This window comes from Corvus kubaryi, unplaced genomic scaffold (genome assembly GCF_017639235.1).
Source record: "Corvus kubaryi isolate FWS band 111438036 unplaced genomic scaffold, C.kubaryi_AGA036_p1.0 37384, whole genome shotgun sequence".
Classification (NCBI taxonomy): Eukaryota; Metazoa; Chordata; class Aves; order Passeriformes; family Corvidae; genus Corvus; species Corvus kubaryi.
In genome coordinates, this window is record NW_024581126.1 from 1,239,118 (window position 1) to 1,266,650 (window position 27,533).

A 27,533-nucleotide genomic window follows, 5' to 3' on the forward strand; every position below is an offset into this window, starting at 1 on the left:
TAAATCCTTTGAAGTGTAACACTTAGTAGTGCTTTGTGTCTAAGTGACACACTGACTGAACGTCAGTATCAGCTAAACGGGGAGTACACTTCATGTTCCTGCTAATGGACAAGTATGAGCATGGACTCTCCTGGGGACCTCAGTGCTAAAACAAGAAAGAAGAATTGGAATGCATGAGTAATTGCTTTATTTTGTGTGAGAGAGAAATCCTGCTTTTAATGAAAAATTATCACCATTATTTCACCTCATAGTACCTGTGCATGTTTTTATGCATGCACACTCCTGTCAACACTCTGTCCCACTCATGCATTTGCTTTCTCTCTCGCTTTGGGAAAAACGGGAGAGGGTGGGCAGTAGAGGGATGTCCATTAATGAACTTCTTCAGTCTCCTTTGCGCTCCATCACTGTGCTCTTCCTGAATGACTTCTGTGATAAAGCTACTGCTCCCTCTTTTTAAGGTGGTGTTTATGCAATCCAGAGCGGATTAATTAAAATCCCTGATTTTAATCACAATTTAAGTCAACAAGCGGAGAACTTTGATTTAAATAATTAAGTGTAATCTTGTTTTGCATTTTTGCTTTCCAGTTACTTTCCTAAACAAAGGCTCAGTTTTATTGGTCAATATAATTTGCTAACCAGAGCTGTTTGTTGTACACAGTTGGGCTTCTCTGAGCATACGTGCACTGCTTACGTACATTTACTCACATTCTACATTTTTACACTCTACTTTTGCTAGAAAACAGTGATTCACATTTCTTAGAAGAAATAGCAGATCTTTTATTCTCATGCAATTAATTCACAGTAGTTTGAATTCAATTAAAATACACAAAAGTGATGTTTCAAGACTGCTTTGGTGGTCTGTGTTTGATGTTCTGGAATAGAAGGCAAAAAGTTTTATTGAAATATGTTGTGCTTTTAAAGCTGATCTGTTACACAAAACTAGTATCTACAGCTATGGCATTGAGCCCATTGGTTCTGAACACCAAGTGCCTCAAAATTTGTGGGCCACTTATGTAGTCTATAATTGCACATCTCAGTTTTATTCATGAATGCAAAGAGGAAAACAAACTTTCCTGCTTTTCTAATTGTTTTCCTAACTTACAGTGAACTAATTAGAAACTGAACTACCTGAGAATGAAGAGAGCTGTTGCTGTAACTTGCAGAAAAAAGTACTGCTGGAAAAAACCCCAGGGCAAAGCTTCAATAAGCTGTTTTAGATGCCTAGGCAGTGAAAGCTGTCCACTCAGTGGCTTAGCTTTCTCCAGAAAAATTAAGAGTGAGTAGTGACACATGCGTAAAAGCACATGAATTTCTTTAAAAACAAGTTTAGGATAAGATAAAGTGGTATAGGTTATCATAACTTAATAGTTTAATTTGGAAAAACAAAAAAATGCTCTCAATAGGAGGGTCAGTATTTTAATGATAAATATTTAAACTTCTTTTAAACTCCTCTTAATATAGGCTTTAATACTCATGCTGGAACACTCTTCACCCATCCCTTAGAAACTGAGATTCCTTTTGTAGGTACCTTCACATTCACACCTATTTTCATGGCAGCACTTTTGGCAATGCATTCCTGGCTGTGACAGTCCATCTTACTCTAATGCTTAGCTCATTAGAAACATCACAGTCTGTACTCTGAAATTAGTGCCAGGGACTTGTGGGTGGAGTCAGAGAGCAAAAGATTAAAGGATTATATATTCCTAGGTGCTGTATTGGAGCACAAAAATGTTAACAGCTCCATTCACAGAACCAGAAGGGTGGTTTAAGGATTTGACGCAAAGTATTTAAATTGTAAATTTAGACTAATTTTGCTCTAAATGAGAGAACAACAGCCAAATCTAGATAAAATGCACTCCAAAACATTATTTAAATGTTCCCTTCCACTGATTACTCATCAGAGCACTGTTAAGACAGCAAGTCTGTAATACTGCACATGGGAATTGCAGTATTTAGTATCATCAGGAAGTTGCACAGCAGAGATGGAAGCTTGCTCAGCTTAAGATATCTGAATTTCCTTCTGTTTCTTCCCTAATTGTAGATTTTTCTCTTCTGATAGTGTAGCTAAGGAGTGGGAGGTTGATTAAATTTAATTCCGATTTATCTGAGTTCAGTCATGTTATCTCTTAAAATGTGTCTCTAAAGGTTAACAGTCCTTTGGCATTTTCATCTTTGCTTTCCTACACTGAAGGAAAACTTAGTGGCTTGCACGTCTAGGAAGTTGAAGATAGCTGGTTGTATTTTTCCATATCTACAAAGCAATATTATATCTGGATTCATATCTGCTCCTGGAAAATGTTTTAGGCTTAATGTTTAATTTCCATATGCTTAAAAGGGAAAGTTGTTCAATCCCGAGGGTTTCATTTCGCTTCGCCTCCAGGCAACCTTTCAGTGAAGGAAAGGTCCCAAGTGCTGCAGAGCCCCGTTTTGTGTTCTGCTTCCTGCCCCACGCGGTGTGGAATAAAAGCTGGGGACAAAAGGGAGCCCTGCGGGTGCACGTGGTGCCTTTGTGGTGGGGCTGAGGGGGCCAAGGTGACAGAGGCACGTGGGGATGCTGCTGCTGCTGCTGCTGCTGCTGCTGCTGCTGCTGCTGCTGCCCACGCTGGTCCTGCCCATGAGCCCCACTGTGGCTCTGTCTGGGGCTTGCTGGGCACAATCTCCTTCCGTGGCTTTCTGCTGCAGTCAAGTAGCAGCAAACCTCAGTAGTCCCACCAGCTGTGAGCTCCCAGTAAGTAAAATTAACCACTGGAACTCTACTGGGACCTGGTACTCCAGTATCTCTTACCAGAGTCCAACTGGGGCTTCACCCTGTACTGGACTGTGCTTTCCCAGTTTGTGAGGTTTGCAGAAATACCGGACTTCTGCAACATATTTTGAATATATTTTTACCTGTTACAGAGGTTTTCTTTACCTGAAAAGAAAGAAAAGGCACATGAACTGATTTTGGGGTGCATTTTTTTCTCTCCTAGATGAGAGAATCTGGTTTCTTTCATGAGGATTTTTTTAAAGTAGAATTCCAGCAGTCTTCTATAAGAAGACAAAATATTTCTGGAATGCAACACCTGTGCAAAGAAAATGAATTACCATGTGCCAAAATCCTTCAGCAAATGCTATGTTGTGTGGGTAACTTGACAAAAGTTTTGCAGCAAACCATAAACATCTGCAAAACATTGGAAAATCTGGCCCAGACCTGGGGCTGCTTGAATTCTGTGGCATTTGTAATAATTTACTGTTCCACAATATGTAATTATTTGTGTGCACCTTAGGACTAATTTTCTTGGCAAGAGTAGAAAAAGGTCTATTTTATTAAAGATGCAGGAATGACTGATATCCTTTACCTGTACGACTCCAGGGTCCACGTTTATCTCTTCCCTCTGGAATGCATGTACTCATCGCTATACACTTGTCTGTGCAGCGTGGCGAGGAATGGGAAAGGGGCAGCAGGTTCAGTCCGAACTGCAGACACATGTTGCTTTTCTTTTTTTTCCTTTTTTCCTTGGGGAAGCACTGAGAGGATTGAAGTCATCCAGCCAGCTTTGTTCAGCTGAGCTGAACTTTGAAAAGAACCCCACACCATGTGTGCTTTTAGTGAACTTTGGGCCTAATCCTAAATCTCTGGAGTTCAGTGACAGGTTAGAGTGTCCAAGGAGTGAATCATCCATCGGCTGCACACCAGCCGCGGCTGTGACATTGTCCTCCTGGGCCCACTCGTGTGAATAATCACCTATGGGCCCACGCAGGGGCTTCAGCCCGGGTAGGTTCAGCGCTGCACGGAGCCAGGAGACCGAAAGAGCCTTTTCTGTGTCACTTTTCTCCCCGGAGGAACACCCAGCTGAAGCGGTTTCACCGCGCAGTTCTTGCCCCAGCTTCCCGAAATGCTCGGTATCTGTGCTCGCTGCCAGATTTCTAAAGACCTCAGCTTCCTGGAAGGCACCTAAATAAGGGTCAGATTTTGAAAAGAGCTTAGCACCCAGCCTGCCCAGCTTTTCAGAAAATCTGGCAGAGAGTGTCAGAGCTGAGGCTCTGTGGAGATGCTGGAAGAACGCTGCCTTCCCACACGCCGGGATAGTGCTGTGCGCTTTACAGGGCTCGCACAACATTGTCCGAGAGAACAAACAGCGACAGGGCAAAGAACCCCCACACTCTGTTTGAACAGATCCCGGGGGGCAGGGGGGACAGGGTCCTCTCCCTTTTTAAAGATTCAGTTCAGGCATTGTCAAAAGAAATAAATAAAGCAACATCGTTTAAAAGCTTTCGGAACAATAGTCTCTTCCACTTCCCTTCCTCATTGTGGAGCCCTGGGCCCGGCTTTTGTTTATTTTGTGCTGCCAGCCTCATGGTGCCGGATTGGTCGGTGTCTGATTTCATTCCTATGGGTGATGTCAAAAGCTGACCCAGAAGTTCTCGGCAAGTTTGCTTTTAGCTTTCAGTTGTTGTTTTTGTGCGTGTATCCGTGTGCACAAGAGTACTTTTCAGTCCTAGGAGGATTCTGTTACAGGCTGAATATTATTCAGCTGCAAAACTAATAAGGAATAATATTTGTGCCAGGAACTGTGTGGCTCGTTTCCTACAAATACTAGGAATAGCAAGCAATTCAGGCACTGTGAAATTATGGAAGTTGTAATTAAGATTAATTACAGTTCTGGTGTTACTCTAAGACTTAAAAGTAAATTCAAAATCTGTATGAGAATTTCATAACAACTGAAAATTGTGATGATTAGTTAGAAGGCTGATTTTACATTCATATTTAACACTAATACCAATTTTCTTTTTAGAGAGGTATTAGAACTGTAATGCCACTCTTTTTTTACTGTTATTTTTATTGGTTGTCAAACTGACAATTTAAATATCAGGTTCTCACAGAGGTGTGCATGCCACTGACAACAATATTCCATGTTTATTTTTATAGAAAATAAGGGGGTTTTCTGTGTGCTCCATCTGCAAATACTCCTATCTTTGTTAAACTTTGTTTTCCATTTCTCTGGCCTTAACACTTGGGTATTTTTCCTTCAGCAGCCTCTGACCTCTCTCCTGTGTTTCTTTTTGTTAGATAAGTAAAAGATGAGCATTACTTTATAAGGACATAGTTTCATACCCTTGTCCTCTCTTAGAGTACAGTCAAGTTGCTTGTATAAACACGAACAGTTTTGCTTACTTTTCAGTTTATTCAAATGCCAATTTAAGGTTCTTGAGCTGGGCGTCCCCACCTCCGCCCCGGTCTTGTCACCTCCTGGTCCTTTTGCCTCTTTGCTTTGTACAACATCATACACAAATGTAGCAGTAGTATGTAACCAGCTCCAGAAAATACAATGTTATGGTCTGGGAGAATATTGTAAAATTACCTTCTCTCAATATGTATGTGGCTTTGACAAAGGTTTGTTGTTGTGTGTCAGATTTCACAGCAAAATATGTTCGCCAGGATTTTATTCGAAGAGAATGAAACACCCCTCCAGCTCTGCAAAACTGCATCCAGCAAAACATCCCTTGTTTTCCTGCTTGTGGTCTTTTTTTAAATCGTCAAGGCAAACAGAATTCTTGCCCTGAGATTCCTTGGAAGCAGGACACTTGGAGAAATTTGGATGCCTCGGAAATAGTGCAGTATAAAGCAGCAATGCTAGGCTGAAGTACTTTTCACCCAAAGAGAATTGATTGCAGATTCAAGCATGTTATATCAATTCCCTTAGCCTCGTTTATGGTCATGAAGGATGCCATCCACTTAGGGAAGGCTGTACAAGCCCACCAAGGCATCCAGGGGCTGAGATTCCAGAAGCTGCGTCCTTGCTCAGTCTCCTTTCCCCTGGCTGGGAGCAGTGTTCATCCAGGGCCTGAGGCTGGCCTTGGTGCCTGCCTGGCCCAGCTCCAGCTGCATCCCAGCTTTGCCTCCCAGGTGCTCGCTTGTTTTATTAGTGGCTGCTTTTAGGGACAGCCTCCCTCACCATCCCTGTCTGAGAGCAATCCCCTAGCTCTGGTGGAAATGTTAAGAAGGAAAAATGATTTTATCTGCATTCTGAGTCTGTTTTAAATACTGTGCTTTTTATGATTTCCATATGATTCTTGGGGGTTTTAACATCAAAAGACCCAGATTATCCTAATTGGTGTAAGAGGTTGGAAAGGTTTTCTTCATGCTGGACTTAAATAGGGTTCCTACTTGGATGCTTTTGCGCTGGCTTAGTCCTTTTGTGACATGAAAGCCAATTGCAGCTAAGCAGATTCCCGCCCCCCCCTTTTTTTTTTGCTTAATAAACTGAAATAACCGTACTGTTAAGTATTAAAATGCAGAAGCATCATGCATTTTTAAAGCTTCCAGAAATAGCCTACAATGCATTGCAGAAATTAGTGAAGCCATACATGTAATGAAAACCATTTGGTAATGGACGCTGGATCACTTAGTGGCTGATTTACTGCCTGTCCTGTGTTTTTCCTCCTCTCCATAAACTATCATTTACAGATAGGAGCAGCGAGGATTTCTTGGAAACTTTCTTTGAGGAGAGAGGAAAACCCCTTAGATTTAGAAGTGCAGCAAATGGCTTTGCACAGCTTTGCTCCCGACGATTGCTTTCCCGGTTTAGCAGGAAACCACCCTTTTATGTCGACGGCAGTTTTCCTGCGGAGAAGGATCACGCCTGGGTCGCTGCTCCCGCACAATGGGCGGATCTTCAGCGCACAGATGGGCTCAGCCCGGGCTGGTACCTGGCCTGGGCTCAGCCCTGCCAGCCCTGCCTGCCAGCCCTGCCTGGCCCTGAGTGCCAGGCTCTGGAGGGGTGCCCCGTGCTGAGCGATGTGCTGTGCTGGCAAAGTGTCCCCTGCTCTGGGGAAGGGGGGAACAGACGGGGAAGGGTCCAGGTCTGCTGCATCTCTCCGTGTCTTGGCTCTGTGGATTCACATCTGGAGCAACGGCTGTGTGCTCCTCACTGAAATGCCCTCTGATGTCTGGGCATAAATGTCCATTTGAGATGTCTGTTTGCTTCTGGATGAGTTATTGGGTAAGCACTTAAGGTAACAGTATGCTCTGCTGTTTCAGCAGTTGCTCAGAGTCTCAAGACACAGATTTTTCCCCTTACCCCCTTTTTGCACTCTGCCATACTTGCTGAAGGCAGTTTCAGTAAACTGTGTTTAGCCTTGCTCACTACTGGCAACATCCTCTTGAAAAACTGGGCACCAGAACTTGTTTTGGGGCTGCAAAAAATCTCTTTGTGGTTTTGAATAAAATCCCAAGCAAGAGAACAGAATTAAAAAAAAAAACAAAAAAAAAAAAACACCAAAAAAAAGAAGATGGGGGGGAGACAAAAGAAGCATCTATGCAGACAGGTCAGATTCTCAGCATTTAACTAAATACTTGTTTTGCTGTGCTGCAGCTTCTAAACTATCTCTGTAAAACATTTACTTGTCTGGCTTTAATCGTACCCTTCGCTAAGTGTTTGCTTTGCACATGAAACAAAGCCTTCCTTAAGACTGCAATGAAACCATTAGTTAGGTTTCATTTTCAAAACAGCAAAAGCCAAAATGAACTTAAACATTCAATCATCAACCAAGAATTAAAATAATAGCGGAGTTTCTAATGTGGAGATCTCAGTGGAAATCATAAATGCAATCTGCAATGCTCTCTGCAGGTTTTAACTGATTTTGGCTTCTGTGACCACAGGCCTGAGGTCACAGCAGTCTCCTGATGTGTCTAACAAGTGACAGTTTTTATTATCTGCATAATTCTTCTTATTTTTATTTCTGATTTCCATCTCCTGGTGTGTAGTTACTGGACTATTTCTGCAGTTATCTAGGTATTTACTTGCATATTTGAAACTTGCTTTTTCCTTCTTCCTCTTCACAGGGAAGTAAATCATTGAAAGGAAAAGACTACCAGATAGACACAGATAATTTATAGAACAGAAAAAAAAATCAATAATAAAATAAGTAGAATCCCGAAGACCTTTATGCAACAACCATCTTCAAGAATGGAAAAAAGAATGGAGTGGAAAAGCAATTGGAATTTATGTGAAACTCTCAGAGGGCTCATAGACACAGATAATGATTCAGTGCTAAATGCCTGGAAAAAACATTTCCTAATTTTTGCCCAAAGAACTGTTGTTTGCAGAATTTACAACACTAGCATGGTGGGAGAAAGACTCTAGGATGATGAGAAAGAGGATGCAGTGATCCAGATACTCTGATATTTTATAGGAAAGGTTTTCACTTAATAGCAAAATACTGTGCACACAGTTCCAAGTCCCTGGGAAAGAAATCTTGAAGTTTTACTGTGAGAGAGAAAAGACTGACACAATTTCAGCAGTCTGAGGGAGCTTATAAAGCATGCCTGGGAAAGTCCCTCATGCAAATCATTCATAATCATGTTCGTCCAATTGTAAAAGCCAAACTCCCTGAAAATCAGAGCAGCTTTGTTGGAATAGGATGTAGAAACTAAACCTTCTGAGCTTCACAGTGAGTATGAAGTCACTGACAAGATCTGACACTTTCTTCACTTTGCAAGAGTAAACTCATATTTTCCAGCTGTGCATGAATGTGTATATATTTGTTTTTTCCTTTGTTCCTTAATATCTCCATGAAATCAGAGCACGTATTAAAGAAGACCTCAGTGTGTTGCCAGGGCCGTGTGCCTCAATAGTCATTTCCCAGGTTAAGCGGGAGTGTGGAGTCCCCAGGACTGAGGCCATTCATGTGGAATATTGTGCATCTCTTGGGCTGTTTTTCAAAAGTGCCCTATCAGCTGCAGAATTCACACTGAAACGGGTAGGAATCACTAAGGATCCACTCTCCCTGCCCCACAAGACCCAGTGACAGCCATCCCCTGTCCAGCTTCTGCCAGTGGTATGTGGCTGATGCTGTGAGCCCTGACTCGCTGCTGGCAGTCCTTCCGAAGCTCCATTACCTGAGTGAGGAGAGAGAGGAGGCCAGGCGTGTGCTGCTGTAAGCCAAGGTGCCCTTCCCCTACTTGGAATATGCTGAAAGCCTGAGAAAGCCAGAGGGGAAGGTTTTTTGCCAGCTCCTAACTGATGTAGTGGAGGGCGCAGGGCAACAAGAAACCACTTGTGGCTTCCTTAATCTGCATCACCCAGTGCTACCGTGCAGCTCTGCTTTACAGTTCTGCTGAGAAATCCCTCTCAGCCTGCAGCTGCTGGGGTGAAGGTCCTCTGCCTCTGGATCAGTCCTGGACTGCCATGAGCTGCCATGTGTGTCACAGCAGAGGCAGGAGCCCCCCAGAAAATCTACTTCATAATTGCATTAAGTGTGGGAGATAGAAAGCACCCTCCTTGTCTTTGAGATTTCACCCTCTGTTTCTGGTGCTGATTTGCGGTGCAGGCAGCCTTGAAGTCACCAGTGCCCACTCATTGCCCTCTCTCCAGGCCTGCTGGAATATCTGAAAAATCATTTGAAGACAGGAATAGAAGATTGAAGGACAACTTGAGGATTTATTCAAAATTTGCCATAAATTTCCTGTGGTAAAGTCTCAAGCCATCCTCAAATCTTTTGCTTTCTACATCAGTCGTCTAATCCTGATGCTGCCTGGGAGGAGAGACCTATAATTCAAATTATTATTCTGTCTTCCAAGGGTATAAACATTTTTTTTCCCCCTCTGCATAATATCTCGGAAGTAGTGTAATCTGGACATGCAGCAGTCTCCTCCTCAAATTTCTTCTTTAGCTGATCCATGGTGGTTTCTCTGAGGGAGAATCATCAGGATCCTCAAAAGACATTCAGCGTTTCTGCAGTCCCTGTACATCATTCTTGTAGCCTGGCTGGGACAAAAGTCAAGGATTTTGCTTATTAGGAAGGAGAAGTCTGAAATATGAAGTATTTTTCCCTGAGTTGTCTTCTTTTTTTTCCTTCACATTTTATGTGGCTGTGGCATAAAGAAGGTTGCAGAATCTCCATAAGACACAGGGTATGTTTGACAAGACCAAATCCGAGAAGATTAATTGTCCAATTCTAAGTAAATTTTTTAATTTTTTGCGGTAGCAAAATGGTTTTCTCACCCTTTTGTGCTGTGAAATGTATCCTGAATTTGTACTGTTACTCCAGAACAATAGCTGGACTCCCTGTTTAGGCTCCACAAGAAGAAGCCTGGGTATGAGAGCCAGCCCTCCACACATATGGAAGGCTGAGCCCAGGGAGCTGCTGGAGGGCTCAGTGTGTGTGAGCACTGAGCTCCCCTCTGCCTGCATCTGCACTCTGCGGAGCTGGGACTTCTGGGGAGACCTGCCCATCTTCCTGTGTGAAATTTGTCTATTTGAGAATAGAGAATAACCCAAAAGAGTTTGGTTCTTGTGGTATCTTTAGCTGGCATAGCCGTGTCGTAGCTTCTCGGGAAAGAGATCTCCTCTGGAAATGCGTGGCTGAGAGTGCTCTCATTGCATGGGGAAGGGTCACAGGAGCCTTAGGTGTCTCAGCTATGGAAGGCGGACAAAGGTAGCCTGGGGAGGCCTTGGAAGTGAGGGAGCCATAAAGAACTTTGCCCCTGTTCTATGAGTTGTTTGTGAATTTACTAATGAGAACAAAATGATTTTTAAGCCCAGGACTCTTAGCTGATGCAGTCATCCCCACAGTGTGGTGCAATAAATAACCTTTCTTCTACATGGATGTGGCTGGTAATCAGTAGCTTGCTAGGTACTTCTGGCTTCCCAAAACAGCTGCATGCCCCCGTGGGAATCTGAACTTTACACACCCGTTTTCTGCCAGACCTGGGAAGTGGTGCTGTGATTCTGTACCTCGTAGTAGCAAACTCAGTTCTCGTCCTGAGTGTGGGGCCGTGAGTCCCCTGTGGCACTGGCTGGCTTCCGTGGAACGTGTGGTGCTCGGCACCTCCTGCGCTTGAGGGTCGGCTGTTCGTGAACGAGGTTCTGCACAAGAGGTCCTCCCAGGGTGTCCTGCCAGGGCCCTGGGAAGGGCTCAGCAAGCTGCCAATCCTACAGCACAGGCTGCAGAGTCCTTGTAAAGCAATAGGAAGTGCAGCAGATAAAGTCTCAGCATGACATTAATCTCTTAGATCCAAAACACAGCTGGTGGGTCTCTGGTGCTCTGCAGTACTGAGGTATGGCCTCTGAGAGGGCTGAATGCAAAAACATCCTGCCCAGGACATCCCAGTGAGGGGAGAGCTGTGTTTGCCACCCAGGGCACAAGGCTCAGCTGTGGTCTAAGAGATCCAGGGCTCCTTGCTCACTTGAACCCACTCCTGACGCTCCAGCCTCAGGGCCCAGTACAGTGTTATCCTATTCCCTAACGCTTGGGCTGTCCATGGGAGCTGTTCCCCCATGCACTGTTAGCTCAGCTCAGTCCCCAGTGCTTTCCTACAGATGAGGGGTCCTCAGATGTTGGTGTGTGGCTCATACCAAGCCCCACAGAGCCTGGTGCCTGGTATGGGTCTGCTACCACAGCAAGGGTGGGCGCAGGGTTTCAAGATGCGTAAAACACATAAGGCTGCAGCTTCCTGGTGAATTACCAGTATGGTCCTCAGGTGGACAGAATTTATCAGTTACAACCTCAAAATCCTGTTTTTGTGGAGATCTTAATGGTAATGTGTGACTTTAATGATTTCACAGATGATTAATATGAAGTTACCTAGGCAGCTTATTTAAGGTGGACTTAGGAGTGACACCTAAAATGTGAGGAAGTGCAAAATGCCATCAGATGCATGTCCTGGGCTTACACATTAAGTCCTTTGGTGAACAGATGTGGATTTAAATACATGCTTTCCTGTTTGCTTCCTGCAAAATCGCTGTACAGGTGGTCATCTGTAAAGCCCCAAATCTCCTGGGACCTGGTTATCTGTCCTGGAAGTAACCACTGTCACACAGTGTGTCAGACTGACCAGGATACGCCTGCAGCCTGGGCTGTGGCCCATGATTGAATGTGTAATTGTTCCTATCTGGTTAGAAATTGTTACCTGAGTTAAGCTTCCTAATGAAAAGCAGAACAGCTCACAATGTTTACCCTCCATCTGCTGTCATTTATAATTAGGCTGTAAACTCCTCAGAGCAAGAACTTGCTGCCCTTCTGTGCACCTACAGTGCCAAACACGCCGGGGTCTTGATATTAGTTGAGCTGCCATTAATAATAAATAGAGAGTAAAAGGAGAATGTGTAAATGCATTCAGACGTGTAGTGAGGCTTTTAAGTATAATTGTTATCGCTGCAAATCTCTGCGTGGTTGGCAGCTGGGCTGCCCTGCAAGTGCAGCGTCCCTGTAATTGAGGTCTGCACACTCTGCTGCTCCCTCAGAGCCTGTCCCTGGCAGGCAGTGTCCCAGTGTCCCTGCCAAGGACCCAGGGCAGGGATATTCAGGAGTAAAGACAAGCCACAGGGTTTCCTTCAGCTCCCTTTCTGAGAGACTTAAGGATGCCCAAGCTCATGACGTCAGGATGGCTCAAGGTTAAGTAACTTCTCAGTAATTCGTACATAAACACAGGGCTACAGTTTCGTCCTGGGCTCTGCCCCTTTGAATCCCTGTGTAACACTAGAAAGGGAAGCTCTCTGCTGGATGGGGCACAGCACCCAGCTCTCCTTCACATCTGTGCTGCTCTGGGGAGGGGAAGGAGCTGAGGGCAGGCTCCCTCAGTTTTCATCAGTATTTTACCCATTAATTTCATTTTGCTGGTCCTCAGTGTGTCCTTGTTCTCTGCTTCAATCTGGTTTTCATTATTTATTTGGATTGGTTTGCCTTTTGGATAATGTTTGTGCTACTAAGGTTTTCTGGTGCCAGTTTTGAAAGCAGCAACACTGATTTTGAGAGTGGAATATTTGGGGCTTTATTTATGTAACTCAAGCAATTGCTGCTTGTGGTGGTTAGTGCTGTAAATCCCAGAGGTGGGTACATTTCATGAAGGGAAGAGCTCCTGGTGTGCTGTAGTGACTACTGACTCTGATGGTGGAATCTAAGCTGAGAATTTTTAAGTTTTTCTAGATTTGAACCTCCATCCTTCAGGTTGTTCTGCCCACCCTCTGGTAAATTGTTCCCTTCAATACTGGACATTGTATTCTTGCTCTGAGAGTTCTTTAATTTCACATTCCCATAAAATTTGTGTTTTAGTTTGTATCAGCTGCAGGAAGAGGGGGAAAGTGTGGAGTGAGAGCAAGAATCATTTGGTAGGCACAGCTGTGAAACAGAAATAAATCAAGGTGGCAGAGAGGTGAGCTAGAGGGGGAAGAAAATTGAAGAGTTTGTTACTGTAAATCCACATGGTTAGGAAATCCATTGCAGCTGCAGTGTCAGAAAATTTGAATTACATTCCATTTTAAGAGGAAAAGTGTATTAATAAAATAGTGTGCAATACATCTTTCATGCACAGCAGAAATAAACCCACTTTTGAGCTCTGACTACAAATGTATTCATTGTAAAAGTAACACTCTTGTTGATCTAAAATCTCATGTACTTATCTGCTGTCATATCTATCTGTGGTGCAGTGACATTGAGCCAGGAAATGCTGTTCAAAAAATAATTCACATGTGAAAAATAAATCCTTGGCTCTAAGTCATAATGTTTCTCTACCAAGAGCCAAGCTTGCTTCTACTGTAATGTTCATCAGCATTTTTTTAATGCTTTCAAATAAAATTTTAAAAATGTCATTTGAGGAAACCAACAGCTATTCTGAGGAAGAAAGCCAAAATACTTTCTTTTCTCTGGGTCATTTGCTGGCTCATTCCCTTTCTGGGTCATTCTTTTTTGCCTGGGTCACTCTCTCCTTCTTATTTGTATTCATTAATATTAATAATATCAAAAATAGTTAAGCAAAATAGATTTGTCTAGGATTCCCAGGGATTTAACTAGCAGTAAGGTTTGAGGGTACTGGATCACAACCTGCCTGAGCTGCTCAGTGAAGAGGATGTGATGAATGGTAAAGCACGAGAAGGGTTAAAGAACCATAAGCAAATCAATGGCTAAGCAGGAGAAGAACCAAGGACACTGCAACGCTTTTCTTGAAGTGTTAGATTCACTAGAAACAAAATAATTCAGGATTGATAGTCAGATCTGCCATTCTGACATTTGCTTATGCTGCAAGTCCAGAAATTGTTCTAGCTCAAAGAGAGGTCTGCCCTGCAAGGGCTGAAAAGCCTGCAGCCTGAAATGTAAAAACAAAAAAAGTGCAGGGTTTTAATGGTGTTTTGTGGTGGTGAATTAAATAGTGAAATTTGAAGTCTCAGCTGTCAACATGAAGCCACCCTTAGCCTCTAATTCAAAACATACTGGAGAAGCCATGCTACAGGTGCTCAGTTTTCACTACAATAAAAGCATCCATTGACTTAAAGGAGCACTTGTGCATGGACTTTATGAAAAACAGAAGTAATTCTGAAGAGCTAATGTGATTTAACATAATTTAAATGTATAAATAATTGAGTCTGTTTGTCTTTTTCTGAGCTTGACTAAGTATTTTGAACAGAACTGTGTGCATGCAAGAGCGTTGCTGTTCCTAAACAGATTTTGATAGTGCGTAACCTTCAGATACTAAGTAATACTCTGATAGAGGCATTGTATTTGTACCAGAAATTTCAACCATTGGCTAGTTTAGCAAGGTATTTTTGACCACTGTGGGGAGAGACACTTTTCTTTTGTCATTTGAAAACGTTATTGGCATTTTGTTGTATATTCTCCTTCCCCTGGGGAATCTGAAGAATTTAATATATTTTCATATCACCACGAAACTATCTCGTTGGAGAGGCTCCTCTCTGCAAGGGTTTCTGCTGGGGCTCACTTGCCGCCCCCTCTTCCACACGTGGCAGGGACAGATGTTAGTGCCAGGCGGGAGCGAGCAGAGAGCAGTGAAAACCCCCAGCACAGACCTCCCCGTGGGGCTGGATGAGTCCAACACTCCCTTTCCAAGACACAGCTCCAGCTGGGGAGCAGCAGGAGGGTGACTCAGTAGGGGAAGATGGCCAGGGTCTGCTGGGCTTGGGCAGATCCAGGGCAGGTGATGGTCTCCACATCACACCTTTATGGGACAGCTCCTGAGGGGCGCCTGGGGCTGCAGCCAGAGCTGGAAGCCCGGAGCGAGGTCTTGGACAGGGCAGCTGTTCTTGAGGCAGGTGATGATTGCCCATGAAAATGTGCATGGTGAGCACAGGGGAGGAAGGGGTGCTGTGGCAGAAATGAGCGTGCTGGGAAATCGCTATTTTTGTTAAATTCAAGATTTTTAAAGTCCAGGAGAATTATCAGGATTAGTTCCCAGGCTTGTGTTGTTTGTTTGGGTTTTTAGATGTTTTATTTTCTGCTGCCTGAACCCAGCCATCTCTTCTTTAGCTCTGCCGGTGTCCAGTGAATTCACAATTCTAATGGTCGCCAGCAAAGTTATTTCTGTGGAAGATTGACACCCCCTGAAGCAGGATTAAACTACAGTGAACAAGGAGTTGAAATAGATGGGAAATATAAGTCAGAGCTTAAGACAGAAATTGCTTCCTCAACAGGCAATAACTACAAGAGAAGTGCAGAATAACTATATTATTCTGTGTGTAAGAAATGCATAACTATTATATTGAGTTTTGAAAATGCTACAGCCAGACATTGCAGGTTTTACTTATGTTCAATTATGGCAATTAAAGATTGCCACAGTTTGGGATTGTTTCAGGATCTCAGCAGGAAAGTGTTTTCTACTACTCCCTTGCAGAAGATGCAAGTCCTGCTGCATAAAAGCATCCTCAGCTCTCAGAGGAATCTTATATGAGGTGCAAGAAATAAATTTTCCATTATGGGCACAGTGCAAGCTATAGATCTGTCACTATCTCTGTGAAACAGACCTATGGATGTCAGTGGAGCCAATGCCAATGCATTCACCACCTGTGGGAGGACAGGTGTTGGGGGCAAGAGTGAGATGGAAGAAAGAAGTTGCAGTGTTGAAGTGCTGTATTAGTAATGCTCATTTCCTCGCATAGAAGGCTTCCTTTGTAATAGACAGATGAACAGCTCAGACTTAAAATTTAATTTGGCGGGTAATTTGCCCATAACACTACTGCTAGCAGTTGGAAGACAAAATGAGTTAAAATATTTTTATTTGACAGCTACTGCACTTGCAAACAAAATGGTTGCTTTGGTTTTTCTGTACACACAAAAACCCAAGGTGGGGTTTCCAGTGCTGGCGTGTGATGAAGACTGTAGACATGTTGTGAGTAGTTGACATGGACCCCAAGTCCTAGCTGATCTCACATGCTGGTTTCTGAAATCTCTTTTTTGGGTATTTTTGTCTTGCAGTTCTGTGTCCTATCACCAGAAAACCATGGCCTTTCCCAAAATGAGCCTCCCAGTATTATCACTCCTCTGTTTCCAGGCTCCTCCAGGGCTGATAGGAGCAGCCAAAACAATTGCTAACGGAGATGTGAGGAGCTTCATTAAACTTGGAGTGATTATTCATATGTATAAAATGGCTCTGTTGTCAGAATCAGAGCCCGGGGCTGTAGCTCAAGTAGTAACACCAAAGCAGAATAAAATTATTTTTTCCTGGTTTTGCCTGATACAAAACCAGCACATTCAGGTGAGCATGAGACAACCTCTGTAGCAGCTTTAGAGGGATAGAGCTCACAGAGACTGTTTGGTAGAGCTTCTAAACTTGTAAAATGAATTTCAGTGGCAATTTAGCTCTTCCAGCAAATGTTTGAGAAAGTCTGTGTGTGTGTGTGTGTGTGTTTGCACTTACACAAAGGAGTGTTTGTGTAACATCTGCAAAGCAGAGAACAAGTGGGCTTGAGGGATAAAAGGTGCCAGCGCTGGATTCCAGGGGTGGCTTTGGCCAATTGGATGTTGCAGTTTGTCCAAAATTTGCTTTTCTCCTGCTTCGTAAAAGAAGGGACCTTCTTCAGCTTGGAATAGGGAAAGGGTTAATCATGTGGCTGTTTCTTGTTTAAACAAATGCACCTGAGTAAATGAATGAACCTTTTACTTTGCTGTGCCTTTTTTGTACCTGTTTAACAGAATACTTAAATCATTATATAAAATGTTTTTTTATATAGGCGAAAGTTTTATGTTACGTGTGAACAGTCAGATGTTGGACCACCCTTCAAATAGCATTGGTTTTCCCTTTCCTGACTGAACTTATATAAAGCTGTTCAAGCAGGTGGCTTTCTGTCCCTTTCTCCACCTCACTAAGAGCTGTTAGAGTGAACACTCATGTTTTTGCAGCCATTGTGGAAAAAAACCTTTCATCCTGAAAACAAGCTATTATTAAAAAAAAAAAAAAAAGAAAAGAAAAAATCTAGTGCTGGAGTACAAAACCACTTAGTCATATGCCAGAAATAGAATAAGAGAGCTATGAATGTGAAGAATTCCATCTGGTTTTGCAAATGTCTGTGTGACATGGGAACTCCAATAAAACTAGGGAGGCTCAGGGAGTCGGGGGGGAAAAATTGGGTTTCAGAGCTACATCTAGACAGAACGACTTGCTGCCAAGTCCATCATTTGTGTGAGCCATGGATCATATGTGGTCCCAACAGGAAGCTCGTAACACACCAGAGATCAAGGATGTACCTCATTCTGGTATTTATAACACTTGGTAGGTGGTATTAATGGTTCCAGTTTGGCTTTTGGGGTACAAAATGAAAATAATTGCTCAGCGATGCTGTGGGAAGGCAGTGACAGCAAACTACAAAGAAAAGATTTATTTACCCATGTGAAAGCCATTGACTGCATTTGCATCACTCACATACTCCCAGGTAGACGGGACAGATGGGAAAAGCACCAGTAGATGCAGAAGATGGACAGCTCCGAGGGTACTGAGTGTGTTTGTGCCTGGATCCAGGTCTGGATCCCAAAGCTGTGTGTACGGAGAGGCAGGGAGAGGTGAACAGCACTGGAGCTCAAGGAGGGCCAGTGACTCTTTTCTTTGGGCTTTTATGCTGTAACTGGTAATTTGTGGAGTCACTGGGAAGGCACAGAGCCTCTGTGCACACTGAATCCCTGCCTCAGCCTCCACGGGGTAAGGATTCAAGGAATAGACAGCTATTGCACGTGAGCAAGAACTGCACCTATTTTTCTGTCCCATTTCCCAGTCTTATACGTCAAAAAACCTTATTGTCCTGGCAGTTACACACACTAGTTTTCACTTTCTGTTTACGTGTGTTGGCAGCAGGATGGATTAGGGTGACCTGCCAAACACATGCTCCACGAACATACCCCAAGCAAAGCAGTGGCTGCAGACCTTGCCCTGAGGGACCTTCTATGACCTCTACCTACAGGTCCTGGGCTGGGAAGCGTTTCTTACAGACCATTTCTCAGTGCCAAAGAACAGTCCTTGGGCAAGCCCACGCCGTTTCGCTTGCTCTGGGAGCAGAGCCCCCTGCCCCAAATGGACAGACCCACCTCAATCATGGACCATTCTTCTCAAGGCTGCATAACTATTGAATGAGTGAAATATCAATAATCCCCACTGTACAGGCTAGCAGCTTTTGCCATGGAGATGTCCCAGCTGGCACACAGCTGGGCTGAGCACACCACGGCGTTGCACTGGCAATGGGTGTTGCCGCTCTGGAGCCGTCCCGTTGGGTGGCAGGAGGTGCCTGGTCAGCGCCTCCTGCACAGCACAGCAGCTGGGTTATTGCAGGGAGAATGGCTTCTCCTTCTGAGAGCTGGTAAATATTTTATCCTTTCCTTTGCTTCGTGTTGGCAATTAGCAAAAGCAAGCCAGACATGGTGCTGCTCACTGTTCTTCATTCCACTGAGTGCCAAGTCATATTTAGAATAATCTTTGTTGGTTGCCACCACAGTGCAGTGTTGGAGCTGGGTTAAATCCCAGGAACACCCTTATAATTGAAACCAGCTGGGTGTAAATGAGCACTAGCACCTAGGATGAGTGTGGCTGCTTCGGTATCACATGGGGAAGGAATTGTATCTGGAGCAGCTGTGACTGTAATGAGACAGGGATTCACCAGGGGTATGTTGAGATTCACCTACCCGGTGATAACTTGGTAATCAGTGCAGACCATGGACCATGAGTGATGTGCAGCACTTTGGCATGCTGGATTGCTGGTCACTAGCCTGATAACACACGGTTTGAAGCTGGAGCTGCCTGCAGAAGGCATCCTGGTGAGCCAGCACAAAGCCTCCTGAGCCGTGAGTATGGTGTAGGCACAGTCAGAATCCAGTCGTTTCCCCACTGAGAAGGAGAACCATTTTATTAATTGTATGAAATTAAAACTAATGGACAAGAAAACTGGGTTGGAGCTAATGACTCAACATCATTATGACAATAATTGTATCTATCAACAAAAGCAGCCTTTGGAAAAGTAAATAAATGAAGCTCTCAGAGTGGTACCAAATAGACTTTTCACTTGCATAAAGAGTGCAGAGATGAAAGCTGTTTCCAAAGGGAAGAATTCCCATGTATTAGCATCAACCCACTCTTTGCTGAGTAATCTGTTTCTATAAGCAAAAAAAATGAGCAATTCAAGGAGAACGCATTGTTTCTCTTTATAAATACTTCATGTAATCCTAATTTCACATTTAGGCCTATATGCTGCCTACTCTTGCTGATCTCAGTCACCCTTTGTTCAGGAAGTTTCCTTACAGTTTGTGAAAATACATGTATAAATCTTCTCAGATGAGCAGGCTGCCAAGTTCTGTTGAAAGAAAACCATCAATTTACTGATGTTAAGTTACATGGTTTTGATATTTTACACTCTGGCGTGGCACTGCCTTCCTAGTACTTTTGTGAGTACCCTGAGTGTGGTAGTTGAGGGGAAGGAAGTGCATCCAAATTCACTGCATAATGCACTCACCTCAGGAAAAAACATCATGTGCTTTTCACAGGTGCTCTGTGGCTGTAGTTGGACTGATCATGTTATTCCTGCACAGATCCCAAAGACAAATCAGAAATAGGTAGTTGGCAGTTAATAAATAGCTTGAATCCCAAGCAAGAAATGGTAAATTCAGTCTTAGGATAATAAAGCTAGTTCATATGAATGATAGGAAGTACATGGAAGCACCACTGCATACAACTATTTGATCACCAAAAAAGCACAACATCAGAATTTCTTCCTGAAGTGTTCTCACAGTCAAAGAAAACCTCTTTTTTTCATCTCAGTGGCAAATGCGAATGGCTGAATTAGTCTGACTGAGGTTTAAAGGAATTCTTTATCCTAGAAATGGGCTGTTTCTCTCTCCTGTGCTCTTTCTTCTTAGAGGGAATAATTGCTGATAAGTAGAACATGTAACAAAAATACAGTATAAAGTAATTTTAATCTAATGATTTCACCATTGGATGCTCTGTAAATTATTTACATTTTTATTCTTCGTACTGTGCCATATCCATTCCTCATAAAAAAAATTATATGTAAAGTGGCTTGAATAAATATAGTGTTTTCCTGAAAGTAATGCCATTTGAACACCTCAGAGAATCAGAAAAATCCATACACAGTTACACATCACAGCTACAAAATCCACTATGAATTTGTTTGTAAATAAAGAAGTAATTTCTTTGCATGCTTGACTTGCATAAACACTACAAAGATACTTTCACTGGCAAAGTAGAAGGATAAAATCCTAGAGAAATTCAAGCTTCCCACCAATTCCATATTTACTTTAATCAGTGCAGAAAGAGCTTGAGAAACCTGGGTGTGATAGGGAGGATCAGGCAGTTCAGCAGGTGTCTGGTAGAGTGGGGTGTCTGGGGATGAGGCAGCCTCATTTCCCAAAACTCCCATGGACAGCACCAGAAGGAGATGGATCCTTCTGCTCCCCAGCTTGGTGGTTTGGTGTTCCTTCCCATCCTGGCTGCTTTGATAAGGTGGCTGTAGCCCACAGTGTTCCTGCAGCAGTGTCCAGCAGCTGCGCAGGGCAGAGGAGCTCCACAGGCATCCGCAGGAGGAAGCCTGGTTGTGCCTGGATTTCTGCCCTGCAGCTGACAAAGCTGTCTGGTCACTGGGACATCTGGGAAGTCTCTCAGGCAGCTGGATTCCCCCATGCCTAGCCAAGGACGTGCTCCCACTGCAGGCTTCCTTCTGTTGGGGCTTTTTGCTGCCCCGTCTCATGGCATCATCTAGGTCATGGCTCTAGCCCACACAGTGCTGAGCTCGTTCCTGAGAAATGCTTGTGTCACCCGCTTGGAACAATCTCTGTTCCCCAGCAGTTCCCCAGCACCCCTGGAGGCTGAGCACTTCTGTTGGTGGGGTCAGAACGATCCTCCAAATGCCCAACCTATGGTTTTCTTGCTGCAACTCAAGTACTTTGCTTCATATCTTATCCCTGGTAGAAATTGCCAAGAGCTGCTTCTCTGCTTTGCTCTTACCTTTTCCTTATTTGAAAGTGGTTATCTTTTCACATCAGTCTTCTCTAAATTTAAACAAACCCAATTCCTTTCCTGGTAGGTCATGTTTTCTAGATCTGATAAGTTTCTTCCTCTGGATTCTCTCCAGAGCTTTGGCGCTCCAGCTGTGGATTTGCACTGCTGAACAAAGCAGAAGGAAAATCCCATGGGCCTGCAACTTTTCAAACCTTCAGAGAAAATCTGCCATCTGCAAATTTAGAATTAGTTGGTTTGTGCTCATCTGCTCATTACCATCTTGATGTTTATAAAAAGCTTGTTGGATTCCTCATGCCATTGTTTTTAAATAACTGAGGCTAAGATGAGGTTGTTCATGAACTAAAAATATAATGTATTCTTAAAAGTGTTATTTACCCCTTCAACACTCGAACTCTCTACCTCAAGAATTAAGATTTTTTTCTGAAAGACGTGTTTTAGAAATATTGATCTGGCTGTAAGAATGATTTGGTAGCACTCTGCAGCTGTTCATAGCAAGAAGATCAGTGTGGGTAACAACACTGGTGCTCAGTCTCAGAAATACCTGCACTTGATCCCCTTCGAGCAGACACAGTTTAGAAGACTTGGGAGACATAACAGTTTTTTCCCTCAGACAGCTCTCAGAACCAAGGCATGTTTTCAGTCATTCTTGTGTTCCTGCACCAATATCTGCAAAGCATTAATCCTTTTCTAGGGGTTATTTGATAGCACAGAGAAGGCACCATTCGGCACCTGTACACCGACACTCAAGAAAGTAAATTAATTAAACAAAAGAGAAAATGGTTTAACTTTTGGAAGACACTGTAAAATAAGATCCAGCTCTAATGACTTTTGAAAGACAGCATTTCTGTGTTAGTTCATTGTGCAAATATTGAAGGCTATGAAACATACCAAGGCCGTAAATCTGCACTTGTCCTACGCTGCTGTGAGGTGCCATTGATCTCAGTTGTTGGTCTGTGAGCAGCAGCTTTCTGGGCAAGTCCAGGTTTGCATTGCTCATAAAGTGAAAGGCACAGGAGAATGTTTTGTCTAAGCAAAGAAACCATTCCCTTAATAAGAAGTTGCGGGCTATCATTTGGTTTTAGCTAAACGCATTGGTTTGATCGGCTCTGACAACAGCTAGCCTTGTTTCTCTGAGATTTTAAAGTAATTTTTCAAGTTACTGTAGTGAGTGAACATAATGACAGTAAGTCATATCTTGTAGCTCACCAAGCTGTCTTGAATGGCCTGGCTATAAAACATGTTTATAAAACCCTCTGTTGCCCCTAATGGTTTCTCTGTTCCTAAGTGTGACATTGTGATGTTTGACGGGAGGGACATACCTCCAACATGCAGAGAAAAAGTGTCTTAATAACTGCATGAGGAAAACAGATATATTTAGAACTGACTTAACTGCAGAGAGTAGAAAGCAACTGCAAGACAGATGCATTTGGTTTGCAGCTAAAAGAGTTTTATGCACAGGGGAAGCTGTCTTGAAATGTGTAAGGCTGGTGTTAAAAGGAAAACTCTGAAGAGAGACCTCCTAAACTGCAGCAGTGTGCTTTAAGCTGTCTTAGAATGTACAAAAAGGTGAGCTAAAATCTTTTGAGTTTGGGGGTTTTTTTGTTGCTCTATTTTTTTGTGGGCTTTGGGCCTTTTTTTTTTTTTTTTTTTTTTTTGGTTGGTTGGTTTTCTAGATAGTGTTGATGTGTTTTAGTTTTGTTAACAGAAAGTGCAAGTAGGAAATTGGTTCTCTGAAAGTTAACATGATAAAGAGCACATACAGAACTCTTCAACTCGATCTGTCGTGTGTACAATCTCTGATTTTGGGCAGGGGAGGAGGGGCTAATTGCCCCCAGGAACTTAGCTCTTCCTCTGCTGAAAGGTGGCATTGCAAGATTTGGAGTTTGCTAATATAAAGAAGGCCCGCTTTTTAAAGTTTTTTCTAAATCTAAATCAGATTGTAAATGCACATTTTTTCACATGAGATTTATATCTCATTAGAAATGTGCAACAGAGCTCGTCTGTTGACAGCTTGTATTATTTTTGATAATCGTGTTGAACTCCAGAATAACAGGTCTGAAATTTTTCATCACAGTTGAGTCCTTAGAATTCAAGCTAAGGAGGAGGTGGAATTGGGTTTTGATACTTAGAGCTGAGCTGGAAATGATTAACTGAGTTAGCTCATTTTTTTCCTGAAATAAGAGGGAGCCATTTAGCAGTTGTAATACAAGGTTTATTCCTCCTTGGCCCTCTGGCTTGATCTGCAGTGTCAGCATTCACCAAAATGGAAATAACCTTTAATATGAGAGGTTTTCTTCCAGCAGGCTGTTCCACGCCCCTGTTGTACAGATGTTCTGCAAAAAACACTTGGTTATCTTACACTTTAGAGGCTGGAATAGTAGCTATGAGTGCCTCAAGATGATATGCAAGTAGGTAAAAAGGAATGGGAAGGCAGAGCACATTAGTGAAAATTCACCAGTAAACACAATGCAAGATATAACATGACTATCAAGTAACATTAATTACTTTAGAGCCTCACTGTGTTCCTTGTGCATTTTAATTATTATTTCAGCATAATGTAATAACAAGGGCTGGTTTATAGGATGATAATAGGACTTGAGGCTATGACTGTGGCAGATTTTGTAAGCAGAGGGTGGTTGAGCTGAGCAGAAGCTGCCCATGGCTGTGCTGTGCATTGCAAGCCGTTGGGCCTGGGTTCAGGGAGGGGAAGGATTTCCTCCCATAGGCACCTTTGGAAAACAGAGCCAGTGATGCATCCCACTCTGTGCTGTCTTCTGAAATACTCGTCGTGGTTCGATCATGTGAGGCCAATAAACCCTCCAGCAGCCATTTTCCCCTGCACTATTGCAATAAAACTGACCCCTCCCCCTAATTATCCCCATCAACATTCAATTACCTCTCATTTACCAAAAATTCTCCCTCTGTGTGAAGGCTTAAATGGACATGAATGTTTTTGTCAGTAGTTTCCCAGTATTGCTGTGATTGTGCTTTGGCTAAATCTTGCATACAAGATTTAACTCTTCAAGAGGTTGAATCAACCCTTCAACCTTCCGAGGGTTCTGACGGATGGGGTTTCACTATTTTATCAAGGTTTGCGTCTCCCTTTGTGTGATGACAACTTAAAAAATTTTGTGCGTTGTGGATTTCCCGGACAATGAGTGGTGCATTTGGCCAGAGTTCTCACCCGCTCACATGTGTGTGGTTCCCTGCAAATCCATCTGCTCCCTCATTATCAGTTATTAAAAGGCGTTTGAGACAGTGATTAGCCTGCCTATTATGGCTGGGGAGGCACTAACATTTTCGTAAGCTGTGCTGAAATGTTCAAAGCAATGCAAAGTCAAGAAATGCCTCTCTGTAGAAACAGACAGGCAAGCAAGGAAAACCAAGTTCATGGGAGCCTATTTCGCATGTACTGATCCCTTTGAGCTCCTGCTAGAGCCTGGAGAAGTGGAAATACCCTGTACTTTGGGTGTCAAACGGGTAATGTTGGTCTGTGAGACTGAGAGCCTGCTCCCAGTTTCCCTAGCTGCAGCTCTGGTTTTTTTCAAGACACCGTGGCCTCCGAGGGACCGGACTGTCAGGTTTTGGTTATCTCTAGCGGTTGGCTGGGGAGCTCGGGTGAGGGCTGCTGTAAATATTTCCTCTTTCGGGGAGCTCTCCAGACCAAAGGTGTTTTGTCAGAGGTGTCATGGCCTTCCACGTACACCCTCCCCTTCTTTCTCCGTGGGGTGAATGCTGTTCTGCTGCTTTTCACCTGTTGTTTTGCCACGTCCTGAGACCCCAGTGAGAGGCGTATCAGCAGGAGGATGGAGGTGTGCGCAAGGGGAAGCCCCTCTCTTCTGCCCCAGCAGAATAAAAATGTTATAGTTTAGAGGTTTTGAGTGTTTATCCGGGAAACTGGATTTTAACTGTGTTTGCAGCGCATGCATGCATGTTTGAACACTCCTATCCACTTAGATCAGTCAGAGTCACCAAACCTCTTCTTTTTTCAAAATAAAACTGCATTATGCCTAGACATGTTGAGCCAAATCTGTTCCTGGTGTTATTTCACTGACTTCCCAAAGAATTACAGCAGAGGTGAACGTGGTCTGGTATAGCAGCTTTTTTGCCTGGAGCAAGTCTTTATAGCAGAGTTGTATTTCTCTCAAAAATATAAAAGGAACACTGACAGATCTGCAGCTCTGCTAGTGTGAGCAGGTGCAGCTATATTAAATTATTTCTTATTAAATTGATTCAGCAACTTGAAGCTTGTAATTTTTGTTCTGCTCTGGTTCTGTGACAGAGACCTTTTAAGTCAGGCAAAGCATGTATGTTCTCTTGTAATTCCTTGCTCTGGTATTATCATTTTAAAGATTTCTTTTTGTATGTAGCTTGGATTCTGATTGTATTATTTATTTGGGTAAGATCTGAAAATTACAGCCTTTTCCAGTTAATTACATTGAGCTGTGGCATCACTGGTATAATTCCATTAAATCCAGTGACATCCGGATGAATGTGAACAATAGTTTTTGCTTTTGTTTTTAGGTTCAAATGGTTTTAGGCTCTGGTGGTCACTGTGGCATAAATTGGTGTGCTTCCCTTCCAGCCAGTGGAAGTACACTGATTTCCCCCTGCCTGAGGATCTGGCTTGTTATTTTAAGGGTGCCAGTCTTCAGCCAGATGAAATGTGGCTGGAGAGTTTTCCCCCACTTTGACTATTTGTGAAAAATAATCTGATTCTCTATGCCCTCGTGTAATTGCACACAGAAAATGTGATAGAGTTCCTCTTCTGACAGCCTTATTGCTCCACCTCTGCTCATTTGAGGTAGAATGCTTCTTAATTTTTCACTTTTCCTGGGTGCTTCCTGTGCTCACGTTACTGCTCAGCTGCTGTTAACTTAGCATCAGAAGTAGGCAGAAATGTTTGCCTGGAGTTCCATGCCTTTAATGCCTTTTGGGGTTGGTTGTTTGTGTTGCAGGTTTATTCCCTTGAAGACTCCAGGCTTAGGCTTGGAGACCCCAGCCATCACCATTGAGCCCAGCAGCTGGAGCGGCAGCGAGAGTCCTGCCGAAGATATTGAAAGAATGAGTGATTCTGCAGATAAACCTATTGACAATGATGCAGAAGGTGTCTGGAGCCCTGACATTGAACAGAGCTTTCAGGAGGCTCTAGCTATCTATCCACCATGTGGGAGGAGGAAAATCATCTTATCAGATGAAGGCAAAATGTATGGTAAGTGGTACACATTTAGCCTTTGGAAATAATTGTTCCAAGATGAGAACTGTAGAGCCCAGCTTGTTTCTACACAATATTCCTGGTTCTGATTTTGGTACTTTTGGAGTAAATTGTGAAGAAATATGTGAAGCTGAGAGAGCTCAGCTGAGCTGATGTGGTGTTCAGGACTGTCCAAGCCAGTTCCTTCACTGCTGGCACTAGGAAACAGTACTGATACAGAATTTTATTAGTTACCTTATTATATAATTGCCTTTGACAAATTCTATGCTGTGGCTAAATGCGAATATTTAAAAGAAGCATTTAAATGTGTCACTCCTCAGGCATTAAAAAAATAGGCATTTTTCTTTATTTTTCACGGAACGGTGAAGACAGGGAAATGGGAAGCGCAGTCTGCATGGTGGTGTGGCAGATTAAGCGACACTGAACTGAAAAGAGATAAAGTTCTTGTTGCATTCAGGAGTCTCTCCATGAAAGAGGCAAGTTAGGGGTGCTTTTGTGTCTTTTCTTTTTCTCTCTCTCTCTCGTTTTTTTCCCGCCCTTCCCTCCGTGCGAGCTGCTCCAAATCAGATGACGCGCTGCCAGCATTCCATAAACGCGCTCTGCGGAAGGGTACTGACATCTCCATGTGCTGCGCGGGGCTGTGCAGCTCTCGTCCCGCTGCTCCGAGCTCTCTCTCGCTCCGTTCCTTTCTCGTTTCCACTTTCCAAGCTCCTCCCTGGGGCCGGCAGAGCCCTTACCCGTGTGTCCGTGTGCCCCTTTGCACCTGCCGGGGCGATGGGTGGCAGCGCCCCAGGGGTGGGTGGCAGTGCCCCAGGGGTGGGTGGCAGTGACCCGGGGTGGGTGGCCGTGCCCCGGGGATGGGTGGCCGTGCCCCGGGGATGAGTGGCCGTACCCCGGGGTGGGTGGCCTTGCCCCGGGGTGGGTGGCTGTACCCCGGGGTGGGTGGCTGTGCCCCGGGGTGGGTGGCCGTACCCCGGGGTGGGTGGCCGTACCCCGGGGTGGGTGGCAGTGCCCGGGGGTGGGTGGCAGTGCCCGGGGGTGGGTGGCCGTGCCCCGGGGATGGGTGGCCGTACCCCGGGGTGGGTGGCAGTGCCC

General features: G+C 43.8%; 1 protein-coding gene across 10 annotated transcripts in view; it reads left to right on the forward strand.

Moving 5' to 3' along the window:
- The window catches only part of TEAD1 (TEA domain transcription factor 1), a 152,692-nt gene that overhangs the window by 26,519 nt on the left and 98,640 nt on the right, over positions 1-27,533 (forward strand). For 5 of the 10 annotated variants that reach the window (XM_042035465.1, XM_042035466.1, XM_042035468.1 and 2 more), the window contains exons 1-2: positions 22,772-22,789; positions 26,182-26,435. In XM_042035465.1, the coding sequence (XP_041891399.1) occupies positions 26,288-26,435 (148 nt within the window). In that variant the 5' untranslated portion in view covers positions 22,772-22,789; positions 26,182-26,287. Of the gene's footprint in view, positions 1-22,770; positions 22,790-26,181; positions 26,436-27,533 lie in introns of those variants that run through there. The other 5 variants (XM_042035471.1, XM_042035472.1, XM_042035473.1 and 2 more) reach the window with 2 other exon arrangements.